The 23,281-nt window shown below is 36.2% G+C and overlaps 1 protein-coding gene and 1 non-coding gene across 9 annotated transcripts in view; both read right to left on the bottom strand.

The window, feature by feature from the left end:
* Positions 1-23,281, bottom strand: part of LOC124605562 (N-acetyltransferase 9) — an 86,732-nt gene that overhangs the window by 29,633 nt on the left and 33,818 nt on the right. For 6 of the 8 annotated variants that reach the window (XM_047137328.1, XM_047137330.1, XM_047137329.1 and 3 more), the window contains 2 exons: positions 16,841-16,950; positions 7,843-7,899 (listed from right to left, as the gene is read on the bottom strand). In XM_047137328.1, coding sequence (XP_046993284.1) covers positions 7,843-7,899; positions 16,841-16,950 — 167 coding nt within the window. Of the gene's footprint in view, positions 1-7,842; positions 7,900-16,840; positions 16,951-19,772; positions 19,885-20,451; positions 20,585-23,281 lie in introns of those variants that run through there. The other 2 variants (XM_047137332.1, XM_047137331.1) reach the window with 2 other exon arrangements.
* On the bottom strand, positions 20,932-21,003 carry Trnat-agu. Its single transcript has one exon. It is a non-coding gene; the product is annotated as a tRNA-Thr (tRNA).

Here is a 23,281-nt window from a genome sequence, read left to right as displayed (position 1 = left end):
CCATTTTGAATGTTACTGTAAGTCATTAGCTTTTGGGTTAACATGCTAGAACCAGCCCGCGCAGCTATACTAGCATAGCCTGTCTTGTATTGCCGTTTTCGTAACTAACAAACCACTTAGGCATGTGTACCTCTTAGGTGTAAAGAAGGGGACATAAATTGTTCTGGCACTACCTTCTCAAACTGCAAGGACCAAGACAATGAGTACACCATCAGTGAAGTGTGGGATTCTGCATTGAAATTGTTATTTACTTTATGCCAGTGTTCTTCTGACTGGAGGTTATCATGTGACATGGAACCTAGTGGAGCATTTGCAGACACACACCCGTGATGGAAGGCTACTGTTGTGTACTTCATTATGCATCACCACCTGAAGATATCCTCTTCATTAGACATTAAAATAATGTACCACTTTGATACACTGATCCTGTGTCATTCCCGAGAAGTTTTCTTTTAAGACATCCACAAAGATATACTTCAATCTTATTTGTGGTTTGCAGCTGTGAAAAATGATATAATGCCCTTTGTTGGAAAGCTCTGTAAATGGAAGTGGGACACAGTTGACAATCAGAGAGGACATCACAACAAAGGAGGCATAGACTTGTTCCAGAACAATAAGCATTCAGGTTAAGCATGAGTTCACATGAAAATGTTAAAAGTTGAGAATCTTATAGAAATCTGAATCTGAATTCCTATCACTTTAGGCTCTTAGGATGTGTAAGAGGGAGCCATGATCATTCTCATTCCTGCACACATGTATCTTTCTGTTGTTTTCTTTGTGTGTGCAAGGATGATATAATCAATAATGGTGTTAAAATATATTAGCATGAAACATGAACAAAGTTACAACTTTTCTAAAATTGTAATTGATGTGTTTTCCTATTGGTAATCCCCCTTCTCCCCCCCCCCCCCCCCCCCATCTACTTTGCACTTCCTTTGGACTTGCATTAAGATCTCTCAAATTTGACAACAAAGTAAATCAATTGTTGAATGCAAGGTGCAGGAACCTCATTGAATCTTTCGGAGCTAGAAGATTGCTTATTAGATATAGGTCAGATGCATTTAAAAACACTGGGAGGATGACTAAAGCTGACACAAAAAAAATTTTCTGCAGAAAACATTACTGATACTCTCTCTCTCTCTCTCTCTCTCTCTCTCTCTCTCTCTCTCTCTCTCTCCAACTTTTGAGTAACAGATGAAGCTGACAAAATGTGGATGCTAGTTTGGAGAATGAACAGAGAATTGAGAAATTTTCCACACACAATAAATCTTCAGCAGAGTTCTTCACTGACCAGAGAAGTGTGTGGCCTCGAACCCCAGAACCACACAAAAATGTGTATAAAAAATAAATCCCTCATCCCCAAAACAGTGGTATGACCATTCACATGCAAAACTGCACATCTTGCCACAAGAGACTTTTGAATGATCACCTATTCAAGGTCTAAGAGAGGAACTTTGATAATGCAAAGAAACAAAGTATCAATATAATATAACCAAAAACACACATATTTCAATGTGGTGGCTTATTTTTATATTTCCCTCTGCTTAAAACAATTACATATGTATGTGGCGTCCATTCTTTCCAGTATGTCCAAAAGAACAGACACCATTTTTGATCCAGCAGCCATTATGAATTAAGACACAAAGGAATTTCAGACACCAAATATATGTATAATTAAGGTGAGATGACCATGATCTCTTCAGTGCAGATGTACACCAGTCTCGAACACACAGAAATTGGTGAAATGCTGCAAGTAATGAGAATAAAGGGAAGGGGGCACTACATTAGTAATGTGAGGACAAGTTGAGAATGTTGGTCTGATGAGAGGCATGCTATGGTAGTTTGTGCAGTTGCAATGGCCATTGTGTCTGGATGGCTTAGTGATCAGAGCATCCGAAGGGTTCAAATCCCAGTCTGGCACAAATTTTCAACTTTCCCCACTTATTCCAATCAATGTCCACTCATAGCCAATGTCTGTAATTCCTTTGTATCTCAAAGTACTGACCTCATAGCGCTGCACACCTATTCAGTCTTCAAAGTGCAGGTGTGGTATTTTGATGAAGTGGCCGTAGCAAATTGGAACAGAACAATATTCACATCTGATTAAAAGTCACTTTCAAGCAGTCCAATATCAAACCTCAAATCAATTACATTTTCAAATGATGGTATTGGTATGTCAATGTCATAACTTGCCTTTTGCCAAGAGTATTATAAAATAGGCTTGTTCTTTGGAACAGAAAGTTGATTGTACATCACAGAGTGAAGTCTGATAATGAAATGATGATTGTTTTACTTTACTTGTGGTTTTTCACATTTCATAAAAACATTTTCACATTTCATAAAAACAACATCCTTCTCTTATAGAGCTTACCAATATCTTGAGCATAATATCTTTTATCAGAAAACCTTCATTTAACAGAGTGTGATTTTTATGGGCTGACCAGAAATCAAATAGCAATAGACTCTTTGCATCATGTCGAACAAGGACTGTAGTCAGAAAACTGTTCTTGTGCTCTTTTGTCATTTGTTCACTTTTGCTCGCCTCCACACGAACATTTTGTGGACATGTTGCTTCAAGTTTCTTTGAAACCAACTGTTGCACCTTCTTACTAATACTGTGATCTTATTGTACATCTTTACATATGATGAATGTAGTAATATGCCTGGCAAGCTTCCAGTTTGTTGATAAAAGTAACATAGTTGTGAAATTGTCCAGGGCAACCATTTTACGAATTTCTAGTGCCCACATTCACTGATTCCAATAGTGAATTGCAGATCCAATGCTCTTGCCCAGTCAGATTGTGACATTGCATATTCTTTTAAAGTTTTTTATTGTATCAGCCTGTTTCCCTTGACGTGAGCTTGCTCTCACCTTTCGCTAGTCACAAGATCTAATATTACCTTGCAACCTGATTTACTTTGAATGCGCTTGTAGTTTCTCATACATTTGCTTTAGGAGTTGAAGCCATGATTGCAATAGTATTCATAAATGTTCTCCAGTATGTTGTCATTAATACATTTTAATAAACTTGTCCTTGAGATTTTGGATGGAGCCGGTTCATACTCACTCCCACATTGAAGGTACCCGTTGCTCTGGAGATAAAGTCTTGTATTGCTGGCTGAGCCAACTTCAGGTATGGACTCTTCCTGTCTTCCAAAACTATTATATTTATCTAGCATATCACCTTGCATTTCCACATCATCCTCATTGTATTTGTGAATTATTATGCATATTTATAGCTTTAAGTCCTCGATGCTGATTATGTTTCCATAATCAGCATGTTCCAACTTTGCCTTTACCTTTTTGACAACATTCATGGCATTAATTTACCTTATGATACTGATGTACACACTTTACACCCCACAACCAAACACTCCAAACGATGGCTTCCTGCTGCAGCTACACTATTCACACAACAAGAGTAAGTACTTATTAGTGCAGGTGCAATGGGCCACCGTCGGATGCCACTAGCAGATGAATGGCTCATGCCACTGCTTGTGGGGTGACCGATTTATATTTCAAGCACATTTTTGTACAGTTCTGAGTGTTCAAGGTCATATACTTCTCTTTTGAGTACAAAATACTATTAATACCAATGACAAAAAGGATGATTTAAGTTCCTGCTTACCTCAGAGGCATTTGTCTGTTGAATAACACAACATAAGAATGCATCACTATATGCTACTAATTTAGAAAGAACTGCATTTAAATGTGCCAACATTCCAGAATCCGCATCCAAGCAGTCATTTCAAAATGTTGTAAAACTATCACACATATTTTCCCAATAATAAATATGAGGCATGATTTGCATAGGAAAGATTCTACTATAGTGGCTTGTTTCATTCAGGTTGTTTAGGGTAGAATTATATCTTCATAATCCACACTTGAAGTTACTCAAAAGACATCCTGTTTCTAGAACCTATACAATATTTCATGATCAAGAGTCTTCTCCATACTAACTGCTAAAAGCGACACTGTGATAACAGTTCGCTTATGCAGAGCAACTGGGGTAGCTTCTTGCCTGAAGTAGTTAGAATATTGTTCTTCCAAACAGACTGTATTCAGACATTTGAAAAGAATTTCTTCTGATTGGAAATTCATTTACTGTATCATGGCTTCACCAGATGTTGTGTTTTTTTTGTTACATACTGCCTATATTTTTACTCCCATATGGTAGAGGGAAAATTATACAGGACTAGAATGTGTGACCTTCTCCCAGATGAGATGTTGTATTATAAAATTATTCCACAACTGTCTGTACTATAATGTATAGTGATGTGATGAGAATACCAGTTGCTGTACTTCTAACCACCTGTATGTCCACCCCCACTCCCCTTTTTCTTCATCCAAAAATACTCCTCAAAGACTCTCATACTTCCGTGGCTTGGCAAGAAAGAGGGTGGTGCGAGAGAAATTAACAGAATGTATAGTAAACTATTTCCAACTTTTTTAAATTATTCATTAAGACTTCAACATAACTGTCAAAAGGCCACTAATTTATCTCCCAATGTTTTGAAAGTTTCTCTTACCACATGAGATGAATGGTCCTCATGGTTAGCATTATTGGCTACACTGCAGACAGGCCAAGTTTAATTCCCAGATTTTTATGAGGCTGAAGTGTTTGGAATGGGGTACACTTGGGCTTGTAAAGCTAAATGAAGAGCTCCTTTAAAAAATAAGCAAGCCCTAGTAACATCAAATTGAAAGGCCAGTATCAGTCTGGAAATCATGTTAATTTATTTACTTTTACTTGAAGTGAATGCCAGGAAAGTCCCTTACGGCAGGCTGTCTGTTTTTGCTTCCCCATCCTGTACAGATCGATAATGATCTTGACACCAATGGGATCTTAAGCACTAACCAAACAACCTTCCTTCCATCAGTCCCAGTGCTCTGGGTTTGAATCTTCAGCTCTTATAAGGTAGCCCATTTAGCCATGTACTTCATTTTAATGTGTACATATGACCAACTGGACACATAATATCCATATTGTCCACTGAGCACCTATTTTCGTAGTTTAATTTTACAGGTAGTTTTTGTGGTAGATGTAACTAGATCGGGAAGTGGCCACTTAAAATGGAGATGGGTGCCAAATTTCAATTGAGCAGTGTGTGCAATGACAGTTAAGCAAAAGAAAGGATTTAAAAGCAAAGAATGACCTTGTTGTTGAGCTGAAGAGGATCACTTGACCTCACTTCAAAATGCAAATTTTTCCTCTTAGGAAACAGTTGGGAAGTCCTTGACTCACAAGGCAGATGTCTACAGAGTCACAAAGAGCATTGTGGACTTCAAAAATCCCCAAAGATATGACATGGCCAAGGAGCTGTTCAATGGATTGTCAAATGTTGTATGAAGTATATATTGGAAGATATAATGAACAAAATTAGATCAGACAGTATATGAATAACAACAGGAATGTCTTGTTAAAAGATGATGAGGGAGTAGAGATGGAGTGGCTTGTCTTGTTAATGAGCAAAGCCACACCACTTTTGTCCTCTCGCCACCAATAACCTTTCCTATATAATGCACAAAATGCATCTCTTTTATGTAAATGCATAACGATTTTTTCGTATTAGGAATGTTGTCCATCCCACTGCACTGCTATTTAGAAGTGAGGATTTATTTACTCTCTTTACACTCTGTGAGCTGAATTTCACTCTTCAGAATTGTGAGAAGAAGAGTGACATTTTGCCTCTTCCATACACATATCTACCAATCCAAATTTGTCTTAACCATCAATGAGATGAGAGTATTGTACACTCAAGTGGTTTGACATAGCTGCTTTATGCTTGCATCTATTTTCTTCTAGTAGGTTTCACTTTATGTTAAGAAAATGTTATCTATTGAATGGGATGCTATTATGCAGTTTTCCTTAGATACTACAGCAGTGTCTATCTGACTATCTGCTGCTTTCATTGACAGTGCGAGACTGAATCTTTGTTGCAGTGTTAGCTTCAGATACAGGCTTTCCCACAGCTGTAGTAGAGGAATATGCAAAACTTGGAAGCTGCAATGTCTTGAACACTTTTTTAGCTTCACTGTATGCAATTTTCCTGATTACAACTATTGAACTCAATACAAAAGGTATATTTTCTTCACACAAGATGATTACCTAAACAGTTAACACACTAAAATGTGGTTAGGTATTGCAATTCTGATTATCAACATCTATCACAAATAGGTTCATCTATACACATAACAGACTGAGCGAGGTGGCACAATGGTTAGCACACTGGACTCACATTCGAGAGGATGATGGTTCAAACCCGCCTCCGGCCATCCTGGTTTAGCTTTTCTGTGATATCCCTAAATCACTTCAGGAAAATGCCAGGATGGTTCCTTTGAAAAGGCATGGCTAACTTCCTTTCCCATCCTTTCCTAATCTGATAGGACTGATGACCTTGCTTTATGGTCCCCTCCCCCAAATCAAACAACCAACCAACATATAACAGTGGTTTGGCCAACAAACGTGTTTTGATGCGTCGCATATTGTTTGCTGTGGACAGCCAGGCCTTCATAGACTCCTTAATATAGGTGTGTGTAATGTTAATACAAATGTCATTGATTTCTCTAACACACAACTTCTTTTTTCACAATGTTCTTTATTTCAGTTATCCCTGTACCTTCTGAATGTTCATGTAATTCTTTTAAGTCAACATCACAGCATATCACAACAGTAAATAAGATTACTGTATAGTTTAGAGAAGATGAGATAGTCTCCCAGCTTATGCGAGCTTAGATGGTTTGCTGTTTGTCATGCCATAGAATTTGTAATCAGAAAGGAGACATTTCACTACCTATAACACTTTTCAAGGTACCTGTTATTCCTTCTAATCTGTTTTCAGTACTAAACAGAAAAACTTTTTCTCATAATAACAGTAAATTGTATCTGACACAGTTCTTGGATTTAATTTGATTTGACAGCTGATCAGGGAGATTCCCTTCTCAGCTGTCTTTGTTAGTATATCTTAGCAGTCCACTCAAAGCAGTAGTAGTGCTGAAAAGTTCTCAATGTTTTTCACAAAGCTCCCATGAGAAGCTTGGTAAACAACAGACCGCTCACATGTCTAAGAGTGTTTACTACAGCTGAGACTTGACATGCTGTGTGATATTAACTATTTTGTCTCTACAATCATTCACCACTTCAGTGCACCATACCCAGTGAGACTGAGGTTGGTTTCATAATAATTTCTCCATTCTAGGCTACTGTGTCAAAACATTTTGGATCAGTCAAAGCAAAATTAATAAAGGGAGATTTGAAGTCAAGCCAATGGCCTAATCACAAGGGCAGTTAGGTTTTGTGTATATTCAGGATAAGGCAGAAAGTGGGATGCAGAGGAAAAGGTATTATGAATATCCAGGAGTGGTTAATGGATTGATGTACTAAGCACTGTAGTGGATTCACAATAATTCTGGCAGGTGCTTAGAGTTCTGCATTGGTCAGTAAATACAGGGCTGTGAGATTGTACTCTGTATGTTGTGCTGCAGATACTTGATGGAAATCCTCAATTACATAATTTTTTTTTTTAATTTTTTTTTTTTAAAGATGTCTTATAACAGATCTAATAATTCTGGAATATAAATAAATATTTTAAATAATCTGTAGCCTATCAACAGCCTTACAGAAAACAAACAGTATGTTTTGAGTTTGCATAGCACCCTGCATCAAATTTCTTTTCTAGGTGTTGAATTCTTGTACTTGGTTATTGGATTAAAAAAAAGCAAAGCTTGTGGCTGTCTTTCAAAGTACTGTCTCCTTTCCATAATCTAAAATTGTTAGAATACTTAAAAATCATATTTGATTGTGAAAATGCCACAGCAACTCTTTTTGTAGGTGTACTTACCAATTTCATTGCCACTTCTTTTGAATTCTTGTTTTTCAATTATGATGAATGTGCATTCTAGAATAAAATAAAAGAAACAGTATATGAGAACTTGCATTTCATGTGCTCTCTGTAACATTATGTTAAGTATATCATTCTGTTAACATGAAGGCAAAGTTTACTCGAAAATAATAATGCCGGGAGATTTGTGTGTAAAAGTGGCTTATTTACGTAATTCGTTCAGAGGCACTGAAACTATTGGATATGAGGTGGAGGAGCAGAGGGTGGTTTAATTATAGAAGTAGAGATGCAGTCAACAAGAGAAAAGTGGCCAAGTATTATGGCCAACAAAGCAACAAGATGAAAGAACAAGGTTGGGATACTTTGAAACAGCTAAAGAAGCAAGAAAACTCCTCCGCACAGAAAAGCAAGAGTGTATAAAGTAAACATCAAGATAACACTGGCAGAAAAAGATCGAACAGTAGGCCATACAAGATACTTTTCCATGATTCTCAAATTTTTCAAGAAAGGATATAATGCAAGAATTGGTGTGACCTGCACTCCAGCTGTAGGTCAAGTGTGTCTAGTGCCCAGATAGGTTGGTTGCAGGTCCTCAACTAGGCTCCTCACTAGCACTGAACCAAAGCCAGTTTTCATCAGAAAGCACAACAGACCTCCAATTTGCCCTCCAGTGAGCTGTCACTTGGCACCACTGAATTCACAAATGGCCATAGTTTGGGATTGGTGCAATGCACACTACAGGGTCTCTGGCTCAGAGCTGTCCTTGACATAACTGAGACTGAAGTCTGTGTGAGTTCTGTTTGCGAGAGTGTGTGTGTGCATACGTGTGTCTATTGTTGACAAAGGCCATTGGCCAAAAGCTTGAAGTGTGAAAATCTTTTTGTTGTGCCTATCTGCGACTCAGCATCTCCGCTGTATGGTGAGTAGCAACTTTCCTTCTCATAATATTATAACAGTTCATTGTGTCACTGTTGTGCCAACTGTTGCTCAAATTGCTGCTGCAGATACAGTATGATGCACTAGAGCCAGTCGCCAAACATGACAGTTTTTCCCCTCCTGATAGTGCCATGTGGGCATCTGGAGCCTCGTCTTTCTGCAACCATACATTCTCATGACAACCACTGCCAGCAATCATGCACAGTGGCTACATTCCTGCCACGTCTTTCTGCAGTATCACAGAGGGAACAGCCAGCTTATCACATCCCTATTACATGACGTCATTCGATTTCAGTGAGGTGTTGATAATGGCATCTTTTACATCGTAAATCATTCTTGACTAACATCAAGTCACCATGTCCAATCTCAAAAGTAACTAACACCCATGACCTTTACAGTGTGTATTTCAAACAAATCTGATGTGCATTCCTTTAGTGGTGCCACTAGTGCCACCTATATGCGACTGCCCCAAAATCTGAAAAGAAATAATCTTTCAGATGTAGAAACATGGGTACTAACTTTCATTCGTGTCACACACCTCCTTCTTGTTGTTGCAATTTTTTTTTTCCACCAGCGTGTTATAGCTGACAAATTGTAGAAATAGTGGCTTATGAAATATTCTTTTATTTTGTTTTTAAATGCCCATACACTTTTCCACCAGAAAATAAAACTTCATTCTGAACTTTAGAGTTGCATAGCCATATGACAATTATTTCTACTTTTTGTATTGGTGTCACGAATTTGCAAGTTTATCCTACCTCCACTCTTGTTATTAACTACATTGGGAATATATGCATTGGCATGCAAGGGTAAGAATCCCCGAGTCTGTGAAGATGGTCCTGCAACATGTTTGGTTATCAACTTTACACAATACTTTTACTGCTCACCTGTTTAGAGTACATACTTTTTTCACCTTGGCTGCAACAGCCCTGAAGCTCATGCCATACAACAGAACTGAGGGAAAGTATTCCAGAAATACTGTCTGCATGATGACACAGAGAGAAAGATATTTGAGTGCAGAGCAAGCAGGAACGAGTGTTGTGGTTTACTTATCTACAGTCTAGTACTACCTCAGTTAATTATCCATGTGGACACCCAGAACTATCATACATGAAGCATCATCCAGTGTATGCCCATTAATCTCTACTTCTGATACCTGTAAATGATTTTTATTTGTTTGGAATTGCATAATATTAGTTTCAGAAAGATTAAGGTGAAGCTATTGGCTGGGAACCAGTTGTAACCATGTTCCATTATTCTCCTGGCTACATCTGGTATGGGTGTGTTTGGCCCTACATCAATACATTTGTATCATCACTAAATGTTACAGTTCTCAAAGAGTGTTCCAATGGCCTGGGTAAATCATTTATTCAGGCAACAAATAAGAGTGGGCCAAGATCTGAAACATGTGCTACACCATATTTAATGTTTTTCAACTCTGAAACTTAATCTTATTCCTGTTGTATCATTTGAATAATGTGGCCCACCATTTTCTGTTGTTAAGATATGACTCATTTCATGCAAGGGGAAACATCATGCAAAGCAGGGCTCACCTCAAATGGTGGTCAATGTGGGATCACTGAATTGGTGATCTGGTTATCATTAGGCAATAACTGCTTTAACCTTTGGCATGACGAGACCAGGGGTTGAGGGTGGGGGCATAGGAATTACAATTTATCACCAAATTATGCCTGTTGCATTTGTCATTTCTATGATTTCACATGGCTGAATACTAAGGACTCATTCTGGTTTTTAAAACTCCAGGAAAGCTTAGATTGCAATGTTTTCAAAATAAATTATACTATTATATCAATAATTTCTCATATCATAGCAACACACAAAGGAAATGTTTATTTGTGAAACTTAAATTGGTGTAAGCTCAAAGAGTATTACAACAAATACTCAAATTCCTCTCAACAGATTGCACACCAACTTCTACAATATCTGGATAATCAGTTGAGGGATGACTTGGACTGCCTGACTGCATTGATACAACACTGTCACTGTGCAACTTTTTAATATCAACATGACACTTGTGCAAATAACTACTTGTGTTCTCTCATCCAGATTTAATTGCCTACAGAAGTGTTGTAGGGTGAGATCATTGTTACTTTTTCATATCTCTACTATATTTCATTACTTCATCATAATAAAAAGATACTTATTTATACATTTACCCTCTTATCTCACTAGTTTCTACATATTTGTTTACACTATTCTGTCTGTCTGTTCCAGCATCAACTTAAATGACTCATTTCAACAGCTATCAAGTGACCACTAATTGCAAGTGATAACTGACTTAGCAACAGAAACAAGTCAGTGATTCAGGCTCCACTTCATCAGTAGTCATTACTGAATTCTCTGTTGAGTCATATAAATTAGGTTTGTAGCAGATTCTCTATAACAAAATTATAGATAATACAGTAGAGCATCAGTTATCTGAACTAACTGGAAGACATGGGTTATCAGAAAATTGATTTATTTAGAAAAGTGAACTGCATACCTCTATTTACCAGTTTACCAATAAAAACTAAATATATTTATAATAATATGGATCTCTTTTATTATTACAAAGGCAAGTACAGTAGAAACATATGTATTACAGCCTAGTAAACAAAAAACAAAAAAACAAAAAAACAAAGAAATTACATAGGATATACGAATTTGGGTATACAGTACATATGTAAAGAATTAACACTTTAAAAATCCTTAATTTTGATTCACACACTTTTTTCATGACAGGTTTCTGATACTGGTTGCTTTTATCTAGAGCTCCAAATCACTGGAAGGTAGTATCTAAACACATAAATGCTTCAGAAGTGGGCAGTACATATTCACTTTTTCTTCCAGACCACTAGATGATGAGATGGTGGCAGTGTCAGCTCTATATGTGATGAGATTTACAATCGTCCTATCCTGTATGACTTGGTACCCTGGATCTGCATCGTCGATAGTCATCCATTCTGGAATTTTTTCTTCATCATCACATTCATGGCAGACATACCATTCCTTATTTCCTTTTCAATTAGACTTTGAGAACTTTCCATTGTACCCTAAATTTTATTCCAAGATTTTTTTTTTAAATCTGTTCCTTTACACTATCCCATGCTGTTTTGATCTTTAAAATCAATATTTATATGATTTCTTAACACACTTTTGTCTCTGCCTTCTTCTTGTTCAAACAATAACGTTTCTGTAACACAGTTTGAAACACTCAATAACAGCTTGGTCCATGGGCAGTAATAAAGAGGCTATGTTAGGTTGAAGAAACATCACTTTTATGAACTTGACATTTTCATTTAAGATATCACTTGATGAATGAGTTATTGCACTTTTAAGGAGCAGTGATGTTTTCTCCCTTTTGCTGTTCTTTAACTGACGAGCTTTTACAGAGGGTGCAAAAACTTCCATAAACCATTCCATGAAAATCATATCATCCATCCAGGCACTCTTTTATGAGAGGTAAGCTATAATCATCACAGATATTTTAACATGCTTGAAACAACAGTTTTTTACTCTTACCAGTGATGAGCATAGGCAATTGGTGGCTACCAGTAGTATTAGACACAAGCTAAAGCAGTAATACGATCTCTGCTTATTTTAGGACCAGGTACTGCCAATCACAAAGTGAAGCCAGATTTTTTTTGGCAAAGCATTCCAATTGAGTCCAGTTTTATCGGCATTATAAACGTTTTTCAGAGCATAATCTTTGTCCCTCAGTATGTCCCTTAGTTTTACTGTCTGCTGAAGAATCAACAGACAGTTTTTCTCCTTGTATTTGAAGCTCAAGAATGCCATGCCTTGACTATAAGTGTGCTTGGTTTAAATTTGATGGCCCACCAAGATTTTTATTAAATTGAATTGCCTTTTCGCACATAATGGGACCTTCATATAAATCTGTGTTCGTTGCAAGCTCTATAGTTTTATGACATGTTGATACATTGATAGAATCAACTTTAGATATAAAATTTGTGATCCTCATCTTTTGCTTTTAATATCCATAACTGTCAACTTACCACCTTGCACTCATAAGAGAATTTAATTGCAGATTCACCTCCCTCAAACCTTTTATTTATCTCTTACTTAACTGTCGAAGAAAGGACAACATATTTAAATTTATGCATTTTACATCACAAATTTACTTTACATGGCTAAGTTGACACAAGTGATCGTAACAGAGTGCAAATGGTTACTAATGTCAGCAACTAAGCAATGGTGCAGGGGAAGGGGGGGGGGGGGGGGAGGAGGTGCACCATGACCTTTGAGGAGGGGTGGGGGGTGGGGGGTGGGGGATGGCCTAAGTGAATAACAGTTCGGTTAAGCAGGCAATTAGCTGAATGACTTTTGGATAGCCTATGCTCTACAGTATTGCAAAATATCTGAATGATTATGTAGAACTCTACAAAAGTTTTGTCCCATTTCACCTCAAATTACAGTATTGAATATTTCTTGAATGTTGTAACTTCGTTATGGACTGACTTACTAGAATATGAATGAGCACTTTCTTGTTGCGTTTTTCATGTTTTGGTATATCTGTAGAGCAAAGGGGATAATGAATGGTATCCAAATGCAGCAGGCTACAATTCATAACATATGAGATTAGCAACCAACTGCACTTTTGTTTTCAAGAAATAACATTTTTCAGTATAAATCTACATGTACTCCATTCCAGATCATGTCACTCAGCTCTCAATAATAAAGGGTGGTGACTACAATGAAAAAAGCGAGATGTCGTACTTACAAAGGAGGTACCCAGAATTTCAGAATTTCTTGTAATCCACGAGAGACTTGAAAACAGTAATAATTTCAAAGTGGCATTTTAGCCTGATGGTTAAGTTATTTGGTTGTTGTATTGAAGGCTGTGGTTTCAAATACCATTGGATGCAATCCACTTTTTTTCTTGAAAAGGCTGCAATCATTATTTTAATTCAATTAATTGGTTTAAATATGTATATTTTTTCACTTCCAATCCTTTGTTGTTTCATTTTAATCATTACCTAAAATTTTTAATTTTCTCTCATTTTTTCTTCCTTTTATTTATTTATTGTTTTTTATTTGAATGTTTAATTATTGAAACACCTGACAAAGAACAGGGAAGTGCAAATTGGAAATGTTCTGAAACACATTCAAAACCTGAGGCAGCTCCACTTTTAAACTGCAGTCATCTTCTGGCAAGTTTCTTATAACCTGTATTTTTATTTCTTCCTACCATAAATGCTTGTATCAATTTTCTTTATGAACAACATACCAGCAGTTGGTTCAGTATAGATTTATGTAGGCCAAGGTGTGAAACACCCATCCATGGCATCCTACTCCTTCATGACAGTGTGCAGCCACACACTGCTGCAGCTCCAAGACACAAAATGGAACAATTACATAGTACCAAACGACATGGCAGAATATTTAGTACTCTGGACTCACATTCTGGAGGACAATTGTTCAAATTTGTGTCCAGATGTAGGTGTGCTGTGATTTCCCCGTATCATTCCAGGCAAATGTCAAAATGATTCTTTGAAACGTTATAGCCAATTTCTTTCCCCATCCTCGAAATTATCCAAGCTTTTGCTCCGTCTATAAGATCGTCATTGTCAATGGGACATTAAACCATAACCTGCTGAGCAGTTACATTGTCCAGAAGATCATCCTCCTTTCATTTCACTCTTGTCATAAGGTAACTATCTATTTACTAGATTTAGATGGGAATACATTTTTGGGTGAGAGAGAAACACACATTTTTATGTACAATAATAAGAAGTGTTGATACAGATGGAGGTTAAATAGATTAACAGTTTATCTCAGCGACGAGTTATTAAACATTTATCATTTACATTCCGTCATTGGCGCATTTTTTGAATGTAGCTTGTACAGATTAATGATTACTTAAGACAGTGAACACATGAAGATGGACTATTGAGTTTGTGCTGTGTTTTTTCTAATTTTCACATGTTTATTTTTCTCTTTATTACCACCCATGTTCCACAAAATCTTCACTTCCCACTTTTTCCTCTTCAGTGACTCATGAAGTAAACTATGGTTCTGAAACTTTGTGGATTAGTGTCACATTCTTGTGACAAGCATGGATCACGGAATAAATATGTGATAGCAATACGATGAGTATAGTGGATATAGAAGTGTCCTATGATGCATGGAGTATAACATCTGAATTAATACTTTGTCACATGGGGCTTGGTATTAACTGGCAGCATTACTTATTTCTTCTGACCAATTTTGCCTTCTTAGCTAGGAAAGAGAATTACAATTATTCAGCAGAATGTGGGATGTAGTTTATTCGTCTCACAACATAAAGTTACAAATCAAAGAGTTTTGTACTGGAGACACATCAAATTACTTTAAAGAAAATAAGGTTATAATAATTAAACAATGGAAAATCCAGGATGGAATGTAACAATACCAGAGAAGGAAAGTTGCTACTCACCATATAACAGAGATGCTGTCATGATAGGCACAACAAAAATTAATTGTGTGAATCTTTTTGTTGTGTCTATCGTGACTCAGTATCTCCGCTATATGGTAAATTATAATAATTAACATATTTAAGCAATAATTTCTGAATTTTTAGACATGAACAATTTAACAAGAACATTTATAACACTTACGGTCATTTTGCAGCTTACAACACAATTTATACAATATATTAACAATTTATTATACTGTATATAATATTTATTGTTTCTTTTATTTTCAAATTGCCAAACTGTCCTGCATGAATTCTTCAAGTGAATAATATCATTTTTCCACTAATGTATTAAATAAGAATCTTTTAGTGAGCCAAACTCCACATTTAACAGATCTGTGTTATTTAATTTATTGTAAATCCTGTTTACAATGGTGTTTGAGCCTAAACTTTTAAATTATGTGAGGGAAGTTTGTACTGTGTCTGTGACAAGTACTGTAATTGTGGTTGAAATGAAAATTGTCAAGTGAGTTTTGATTTTTATATATGAAAATAATTTTTTTTTAGATGTACAGAGAAGGAATGGTTAGCATTTTTAATTTTTTAAATAATGGGTGACATGGTCAAATAATATATAATGTCTGATGGACAACAAAGTTAAATTTGAAAACAAACTGTAAAAATGTCTTCTTGTCAACTCTGTCTATTCTGTATAATAATTTATATTTTTGTAACCTGTAAAAGGCAGTATGTGTAACTAACCCATACCTGCACCAAAAAAAAATTTTTTTTTAATCTTGTAACTGGTCAGCAAGTAACCATATATACAAATGAATGTGTAATATCAGTGTAAAATGTTCTATTCTACATCCTTAGAATTAATCATATAAACAGTCAACTACCACACTAGCTGGGTCTGGCAGCTAGAAAGAACCCTCCATCAGTCCAGTGGAAACCAGGAACTGAGGGGATTAAGTTTATGCAGTATGCTTGATTTTGCTTTTCTTCCATGGCATGGTGAAACAGAGAAATGTTTTGAGCCATAAAATTCTTGGTTAGAGCATACAGCTCTGTCTGAAGAGAGTGGCAGAGCCTCACTTGCCACCAGGTGATAACTTTTTAATTTGTGAGATATCTGTCATGGTGCTGTGCCCTATGAGCAGGGGCTCTTCCCCTGGGCATCACTCAGTGAGAGTAATGGTGACATGGCTTGATGGCTATTGCCCGGAGTCCTGGTGCCCACATACTCCTCAGAATATGTGGGGAGATAACAGCTCAGGCATCAATGGGTGACCCCTGCGTTGCAAGGGTGTAACCATATGGGTATTTACCATTCTGGATACTGTGCGTAATTTCCTGCACGTCCCACACTTCTGTAAAAAAAACATATGAAGAGGGTGGAGGTCAAACCCAGATATGGGGACCGAACATGAGTTAAGTGAAGTAAGTGATGTAAAATAAATAAAGTGAGAAAGGTCATAATTCACACCTGAGAAAAGGTACAGTCAGAGAGTAAGATTGCAGCACTTGTCTTCCATGACAAAGTTCATTCACTACACATCTACTCCCTTAAACTAAAAAAATAAACAATCAATAATTTCAGTATGTGACTTGTCTGTTTAAGATCCCAGAAACTGAACTTCTTACTGTTGGCATCATGAAGCCAGCTTTGTTGCATTGAATATTCTTCTTCGAGTGTTAATGGTTCAGAGGCAGTGAGATGCTGAAGCTCTTCAGATTGCATCCATTCATGATATCTAAAAATAAAATATAGGAAAAATATTAGGAAATTTAATGTTGTTACATATAATTCCAAAGCTTTCAACAATTTAATGCCATGGACATAGATATAAGTTCTCACTAAAACTTTGTCATTCTTGATACTATAGACTCTACATACCATGAAATATGAGATCAAGAAATGGCATTTCTGCTCAGTTCAAGACAATGCAAAAGGAGATGAAACATACAAAAGTGACAGACACAAAAGAGGTCAATTTTGTTTCATTTAGATACATGACATAATGCAATTAGGCTCTTACGAAAGGACTGCAATAGTGCTGGATATTCACAAGTAACACTTCACCTGTGGAACATGTTACAGTCCAGTCTGTTATGTATTTAAGAGCAGCGAAGACATTGCATATATTGTTACATCTTAAACAACATTGGCAAAAAGCTTTGAATATGAATTTAGAGAGAGAGAGAGAGAGAGAGAGAGAGAGAGAGAGAGTGTTCCTTCTCAGTGCTAAATGTCAAAATGGCATGTTATAGCTCTAAATATTGTTCCTCAGGCATTAATAAGAAAAGAAGTTACTGTGTCAAAAGCATAAATCCTCTTGAATAGACAGAGTTGACAAGAAGACATTTTTACAGTTTGTTTTCAAATTTAACTTTGTTGTCCAACTCCAAGAAGACTGAATGACTGGACAATACTTATATTCAACAAGCAAAATTCCAATTACTATCATACACAAATGTAAAAAACTATCCTAGTTTCAGAACTGTTAGATCCTTCCTTGGGGATGAAAGTACAATATGTTGGGGAAGATTGGAAAGCTGGAGGTAACTATGACCACAGTTTGAGAGAAACTCCCATGTCAGGATTAGGGGAGACAAAAGTGATGGGAAGGTGTCAGGAAGAGTAGGAGGTCAATGATAGTTTATTGGTAAACACAGTGCCATCTTCAGCCCAGAGATACCAGAAGAGCAATGAGAAGTAAAAATGGATTAAGAGGGAGAAAAGTGAGAAATGAAATGAATACTGCAATTAAGAATTACAAGGAGAGCATAAAAGGAAATGAAAAACGATAAAGAAATAAAAAATAATAAAGTGAATAATTGATTAAATAAACACACACATAAATTTAAAAAAAATAGTGGGATGGACTGTTCTACATGGCATTACCAAACTATTTAATTCATAACCTCTAGATTCTTACAACATGAATTAAGAGAGCTGAGTGCATGCTACACCACATGGGCCATTTGGATCTTCCCTCCCAGTACTAGTTTCCCTTAACTATGGAGATGGGATTTTACTCTCCAGCATGTCCTCGTATCCTTCAATCTTCCTGGACTTAAACCTTCATTAACAACCCACTTCCTTTTTTTTAGTATTTCTTTATTTATTTAATCCCTTATTTACTATATTTCTTCCATATTTTCATCTTCTCCCTTTCTTTTTGGGTTTTCCCCATCACTGCCCTGTTTGTTCTTAAATGGACTATTCTTTACATTTCTCTTCCTCTAAACCCATCCTTGCTACTAACGTACTGTTTTATTTGGAGCTCCTAGATTCAACTTTTGTAAACCAATTTCCTAATTCTGCTTTTGGTTGGACATTTAAACACTTCAATATTGAGTCTGGAAATGTGATTCCAGGTGCCAGATTTCCTCTCCAACAATCAGTATTCATGCCAATAAAAATGCTTTGATTTTAAAAATGTTGATTAAAACAAAGCAATTTTATTTGGAGTGAAAGAAAAGGAGTAGTATTAACTGAGCAGGAAGTTATTCATTTCCTTTAATTATTCGAAGAGGAACACATTTTATTTTTATTAGAAGGAGGGGGATACAAAAATCATGAAAAATCAAACTGATGGGCAACAATTCTGTATCCAGCATAGCTTTCTAATTTTTAAATTGCTGAACCCACCTATTCCTTTAATGCCAAAGGCTCTCCTACACAATCAATGAATAGTGAGAAAACATTTGCTAATTCTATGTGCAGAAATATGAATATGTCCAAAAGCTAGGGCTGTCTTTTCTACTTTTACATGTGTCCCTTGGCAGTAATTGGAATTTGGCTCCTGAAAGTAAATATTTGCAGTTTTGGTTCCTTACAGTTTTAAAACAGTTAATGTGTAATATTATGGTTATCCAGACAACAAACATGGTAAACTTGTACAAGAGACAAAAAGCCAAGAAAAAAGTTATAAATTCTCGTAAATGTGAAATTAGAAATTATCATAGGTAAACGGTGATTAAAGAAATAATGGGTAAAAGAATTCTGACAGTGGTACTGTTGGAATGAAATGAGCTGAAGTTTTCTGGATTGTAATAGTGAAAAACAATCAGCAACTAGCAATCTTTAAGTTCCTGGCTGCTGATTACCTACAGGTATGTATCGTCATGGAGTTTTCCAAGCCATTTCAATGTCGATAACATTTACTTAAAACATACATACTCTGGAAGTCATTGTGAAGTGCGTGGCAGAGGGTACTTCTGATTGTACCATATATTAGGATTTCTTCTCATTCTATTTGTCTATGGAGCACACAGGAGCAACTCTTTAACTAACTCTGTAATTTGTGTAAACTTGTATCCACAGGCCCTATGTGAGTGATATATATAGGGGACTGTGGTATATTCCTAGATTCTTCAGTTAATACTAGTTCTTGAAACTTTGAAAGTAAAGTTTCATGAGACAAGTAGTATCTTATCTTCAAGCATCTGCCAATTCAGGTTTCCACTTTCCAATGAATCAAACAAACTTATGACCTTCTGTGCTGCCTTTTCTCGACATATTCAATACCCTCAGTTAGTTCCATTTGGAATGGCCAACTACTTTACTCACAATTGAGCTTGTGTGATCATTCCTCTTCATATCACCACAAATTGTTACACCAGGTATTTGTCTGAGTTGATTAATTCCATCTGTGGTTCAATGATATTGTAGTCATCTGACACTTCTTTATGTACAATTATATGTTTCTTTAGATTTTACAGCAATTAGCAGTGTATATCTCAAGAGTTTTCAGGTTCCACAATGGACACAACCAATACACCATTTTGCACACACTGTAGACTGTTTAGTAGGCTGAAATGACATTTATTCAGAAATGCTGAAGTACACATTAACAAAGACAAGCATCTGTTACAAGCTTCATTAATAATCAACTGTCATTAAAGAACCACACTGTATTTGTGATTATTTAGGATAAATTTAATATGTGTAAATCTACAGGAAAGTTGCTATTCTGGAAAAAAAAAAGTTGTTGCTTCCTCAGTTATATGAAATGGCTCCCATTTATCTTCTAGCATTAGGTTAATACCGGTATAATAACACTGATGTGGGCACACGTGGAAGAGTCCCTTTGCAGAGCTATGAACAGGTTTAAACAAAAATACATTTCAAGCTAAAGTCCTATGCTACCTTGTCACCACTGTGAGTTCAGCAATTTCTCTGATGGTATATTTCTGGTTTCTAGATAAGTTAGCAAATCCATTTTGCACCCAATATTTCAACAACTGACCTAGTTACTTCCTTCAGGTCCTCTGAATAGTGGTCTTACATATGCTCTCTGTCAATCTTGAAACCACATTATCTAGGCAATGAGCACATTTTGACCAGTACTTGGGGTCTAAAGGTGAACAAAACTGTGGACAAAACAGAATTGTAAACCCAGTTAAAAACCTTAAAATATGCTATTAAGAAGTCACGTTAAACATAACTGTGAAAGCATAGGAATACCACTGACTGCTTTTTTCAGAATGTTTCCTGTAATGAAACTTAAACCTACTATCAGCTGTTAATACTGGCATAATGAATTGCTTTCTTATTGCTTGTAACAGTAAATTTGTTACATACAAAAGGGTGGACTTATTGTACAATTAAGAATGATAGTGAAGAAGAATTATTTTAATCAAATGAAACAACGTGATTCCAGAGACCTTTTCAAGTCTCACACATTTATGATGTATATAAGCAAACTGAAGCTATGAATAAAAGTTTGTACTAAGGCTGGGATTTGAACCCAGGTTTTCTACTCACTAGGCAGGTGCACTAACCACTATGCCACCCTGGCACAGAGACCTTTGCACAACTGCACAGATTACCCTAGGATGTCTTGCCTCCTCCCCTGCTGCAGTTTTGTTAGACTTTAAGGGGAATACCAGCTAGGCTGAGGTGCGACTGGGAATTTGAATGGTGGAAGGAGGCAAGCTAGCATAGTTCATGCAGTTGTGCAAAGCCATTGTGTCAGGGTGGCGTAATGGTTAGTGCATGTGCCTTCTGAGTAGGGGTCCCGGATTCAAATCACAGCCTTGGCACAGATTTTCATTTGTTGCTTAAGTCTGCATGTACACATCATAAGAATTATTTTTACATATAAAGTGTAATATGGAAATTGAGTTGTGTGTTAAGAACATAATCATCTTACATGTGGTCATTGTTACCTGCTGAATGGGGGAATAAGGGCACCCACAGTTTAACGCGCACTCTGAACCAAGGTGCAACTTGTCATGTTTCACATTAACAGATTATTCCCAGAGTTGAAAAAAGGAATAAATGACAAAAAAATCCTAAGACCAACTGAGGATCGAACAATACACTTTTTGATTGGTTGTTTTGCACTTACTCCCTGACAAGGGAACATTCCCAAGGATCAGTAAATGATCTTGATAAAACTTGTCTGTGTCTATAGGTGGCAAAATAGTTCAACATGTCTTTTTTTTGTGTTCAGTTTCACTTTTATGGACTGAAACACACCCTGAAAAGTAATTTGGCATTTTAGGTTTACAGGGAATTTCTTTGAAACAGTGATACATAACCAAGGTTTTTCATATACAAGTTGATATGTAATTAAAGTTCTTGAAACCTGTTTAATCAACTTTTCTAATAATTTGAAATTTTGCAAAATACCCCACCACCATTAATTAATTTTGAAAAATGAAAACTTTTGTTACAACAGAAATTAAAGAAGCTTTGAAGCCACATACATCCCTATGTAATAAAGCTGGATCCAGAAATGCCTTTTTGGAAAATAAGCTGTACACAATCAGCTATGAGAGTACTTTCAACATCTAACCATTCACTACTATTCTATTTATTTTACTTATACCAGATTTATGTTTAATTGTTATTCTACATTTTACATTCATGATTTTTTGCCATTTCACATACATGTATTTTGCAATTGAAAATAATAGCTAGTTCATTATCATGAAAGAATATAATTACACAGATCTGTAAGCAAATATTTAACAACATAACTTTTTTTTACACAATACACATAAAATGACTGAAATATCTTCACACAATATACACAGTGGAGAAGACAATACATAAAGAAAATTCAGCAGGATTTCAAAATCTCATAGGTGGTTCTCTTAATATCCTAATTTGTATCACGCATATTTCAGTGCATTGGTATGACTTGGCAAAGAATTGATTATGTATTATTGACTGCAGCTTAATTTTATCGTGTCCCAATTGGAGACTGACATCATAATCATTCAACAGAACTAGATCTGAAAATCTTCTCGAAAAGTTCTTCCAACATCAAAAGCCGTAAACATGTATATGTTCCATGTCTCTGCCTGTGCCATCGAGCCCTCTGAGATCACTGGATGCCTCTTATTATTGGGTAAAATGCTCACCATCCTTTTTTCCATACTGAGCACCTGCCTTTTAATAGTTTTAAGAGAAACGAATGGTGGATTTGGATCGAGAATCTCATTTTGAAGCCCCAAATGTGCTTGTAACAGTAAAAAACATCTGAGCAGTCGAAAGGTATTTGAAAGATGTTTTCTTTTCCAGTGAGGGAGAAATATCCATATTATTGTTAGATTCTTGAGGTGGTCAATGTGAAAGAACCATTCAGAGCAACATATCTGAGGACAAGCAACATGTTCGCCTGGTGATCCCAAAGGGTTGAAAGCACAGGTACAGCCGTGGAACATACACACAGCTTTCAGTGTTGGAAGAACTTTGCAAGAAGACTTTCAGACCTAGTTTTGCTGAATCATTATATGTCAGTCTCCACTTGAGAAACAATATAATCAAGCTGTCGTCTTTAGTGCGTAACCAATTCCCTTTGCCAAGGCTCACCAATGTACTGAAATATGCATGATACAAAACAGGATATTTAGAAGATCACCAGTGACAATTAGAACTCCCGCTGAATTTCATTTTATATTATCTTCTCTGTAGTGTATATTATATGTGCACGACATAAAAAAAAAAGTTCCATTTTAAGCACTTCTTCACAGATTATCATTATTGTAATTATTTTCTACTGTAATATTGAGTTACTTATTATTTTCAACTAACAACATGCAGGTATGTGGAACGGTAAACCAAAA

The sequence above is a fragment of the Schistocerca americana genome, chromosome 3 (genome assembly GCF_021461395.2).
Source record: "Schistocerca americana isolate TAMUIC-IGC-003095 chromosome 3, iqSchAmer2.1, whole genome shotgun sequence".
Lineage (NCBI taxonomy): Eukaryota > Metazoa > Arthropoda > Insecta > Orthoptera > Acrididae > Schistocerca > Schistocerca americana.
The sequence above is the reverse complement of the archived record's forward strand: the minus strand, read 5'-3'. Positions and strand labels throughout refer to the sequence as shown.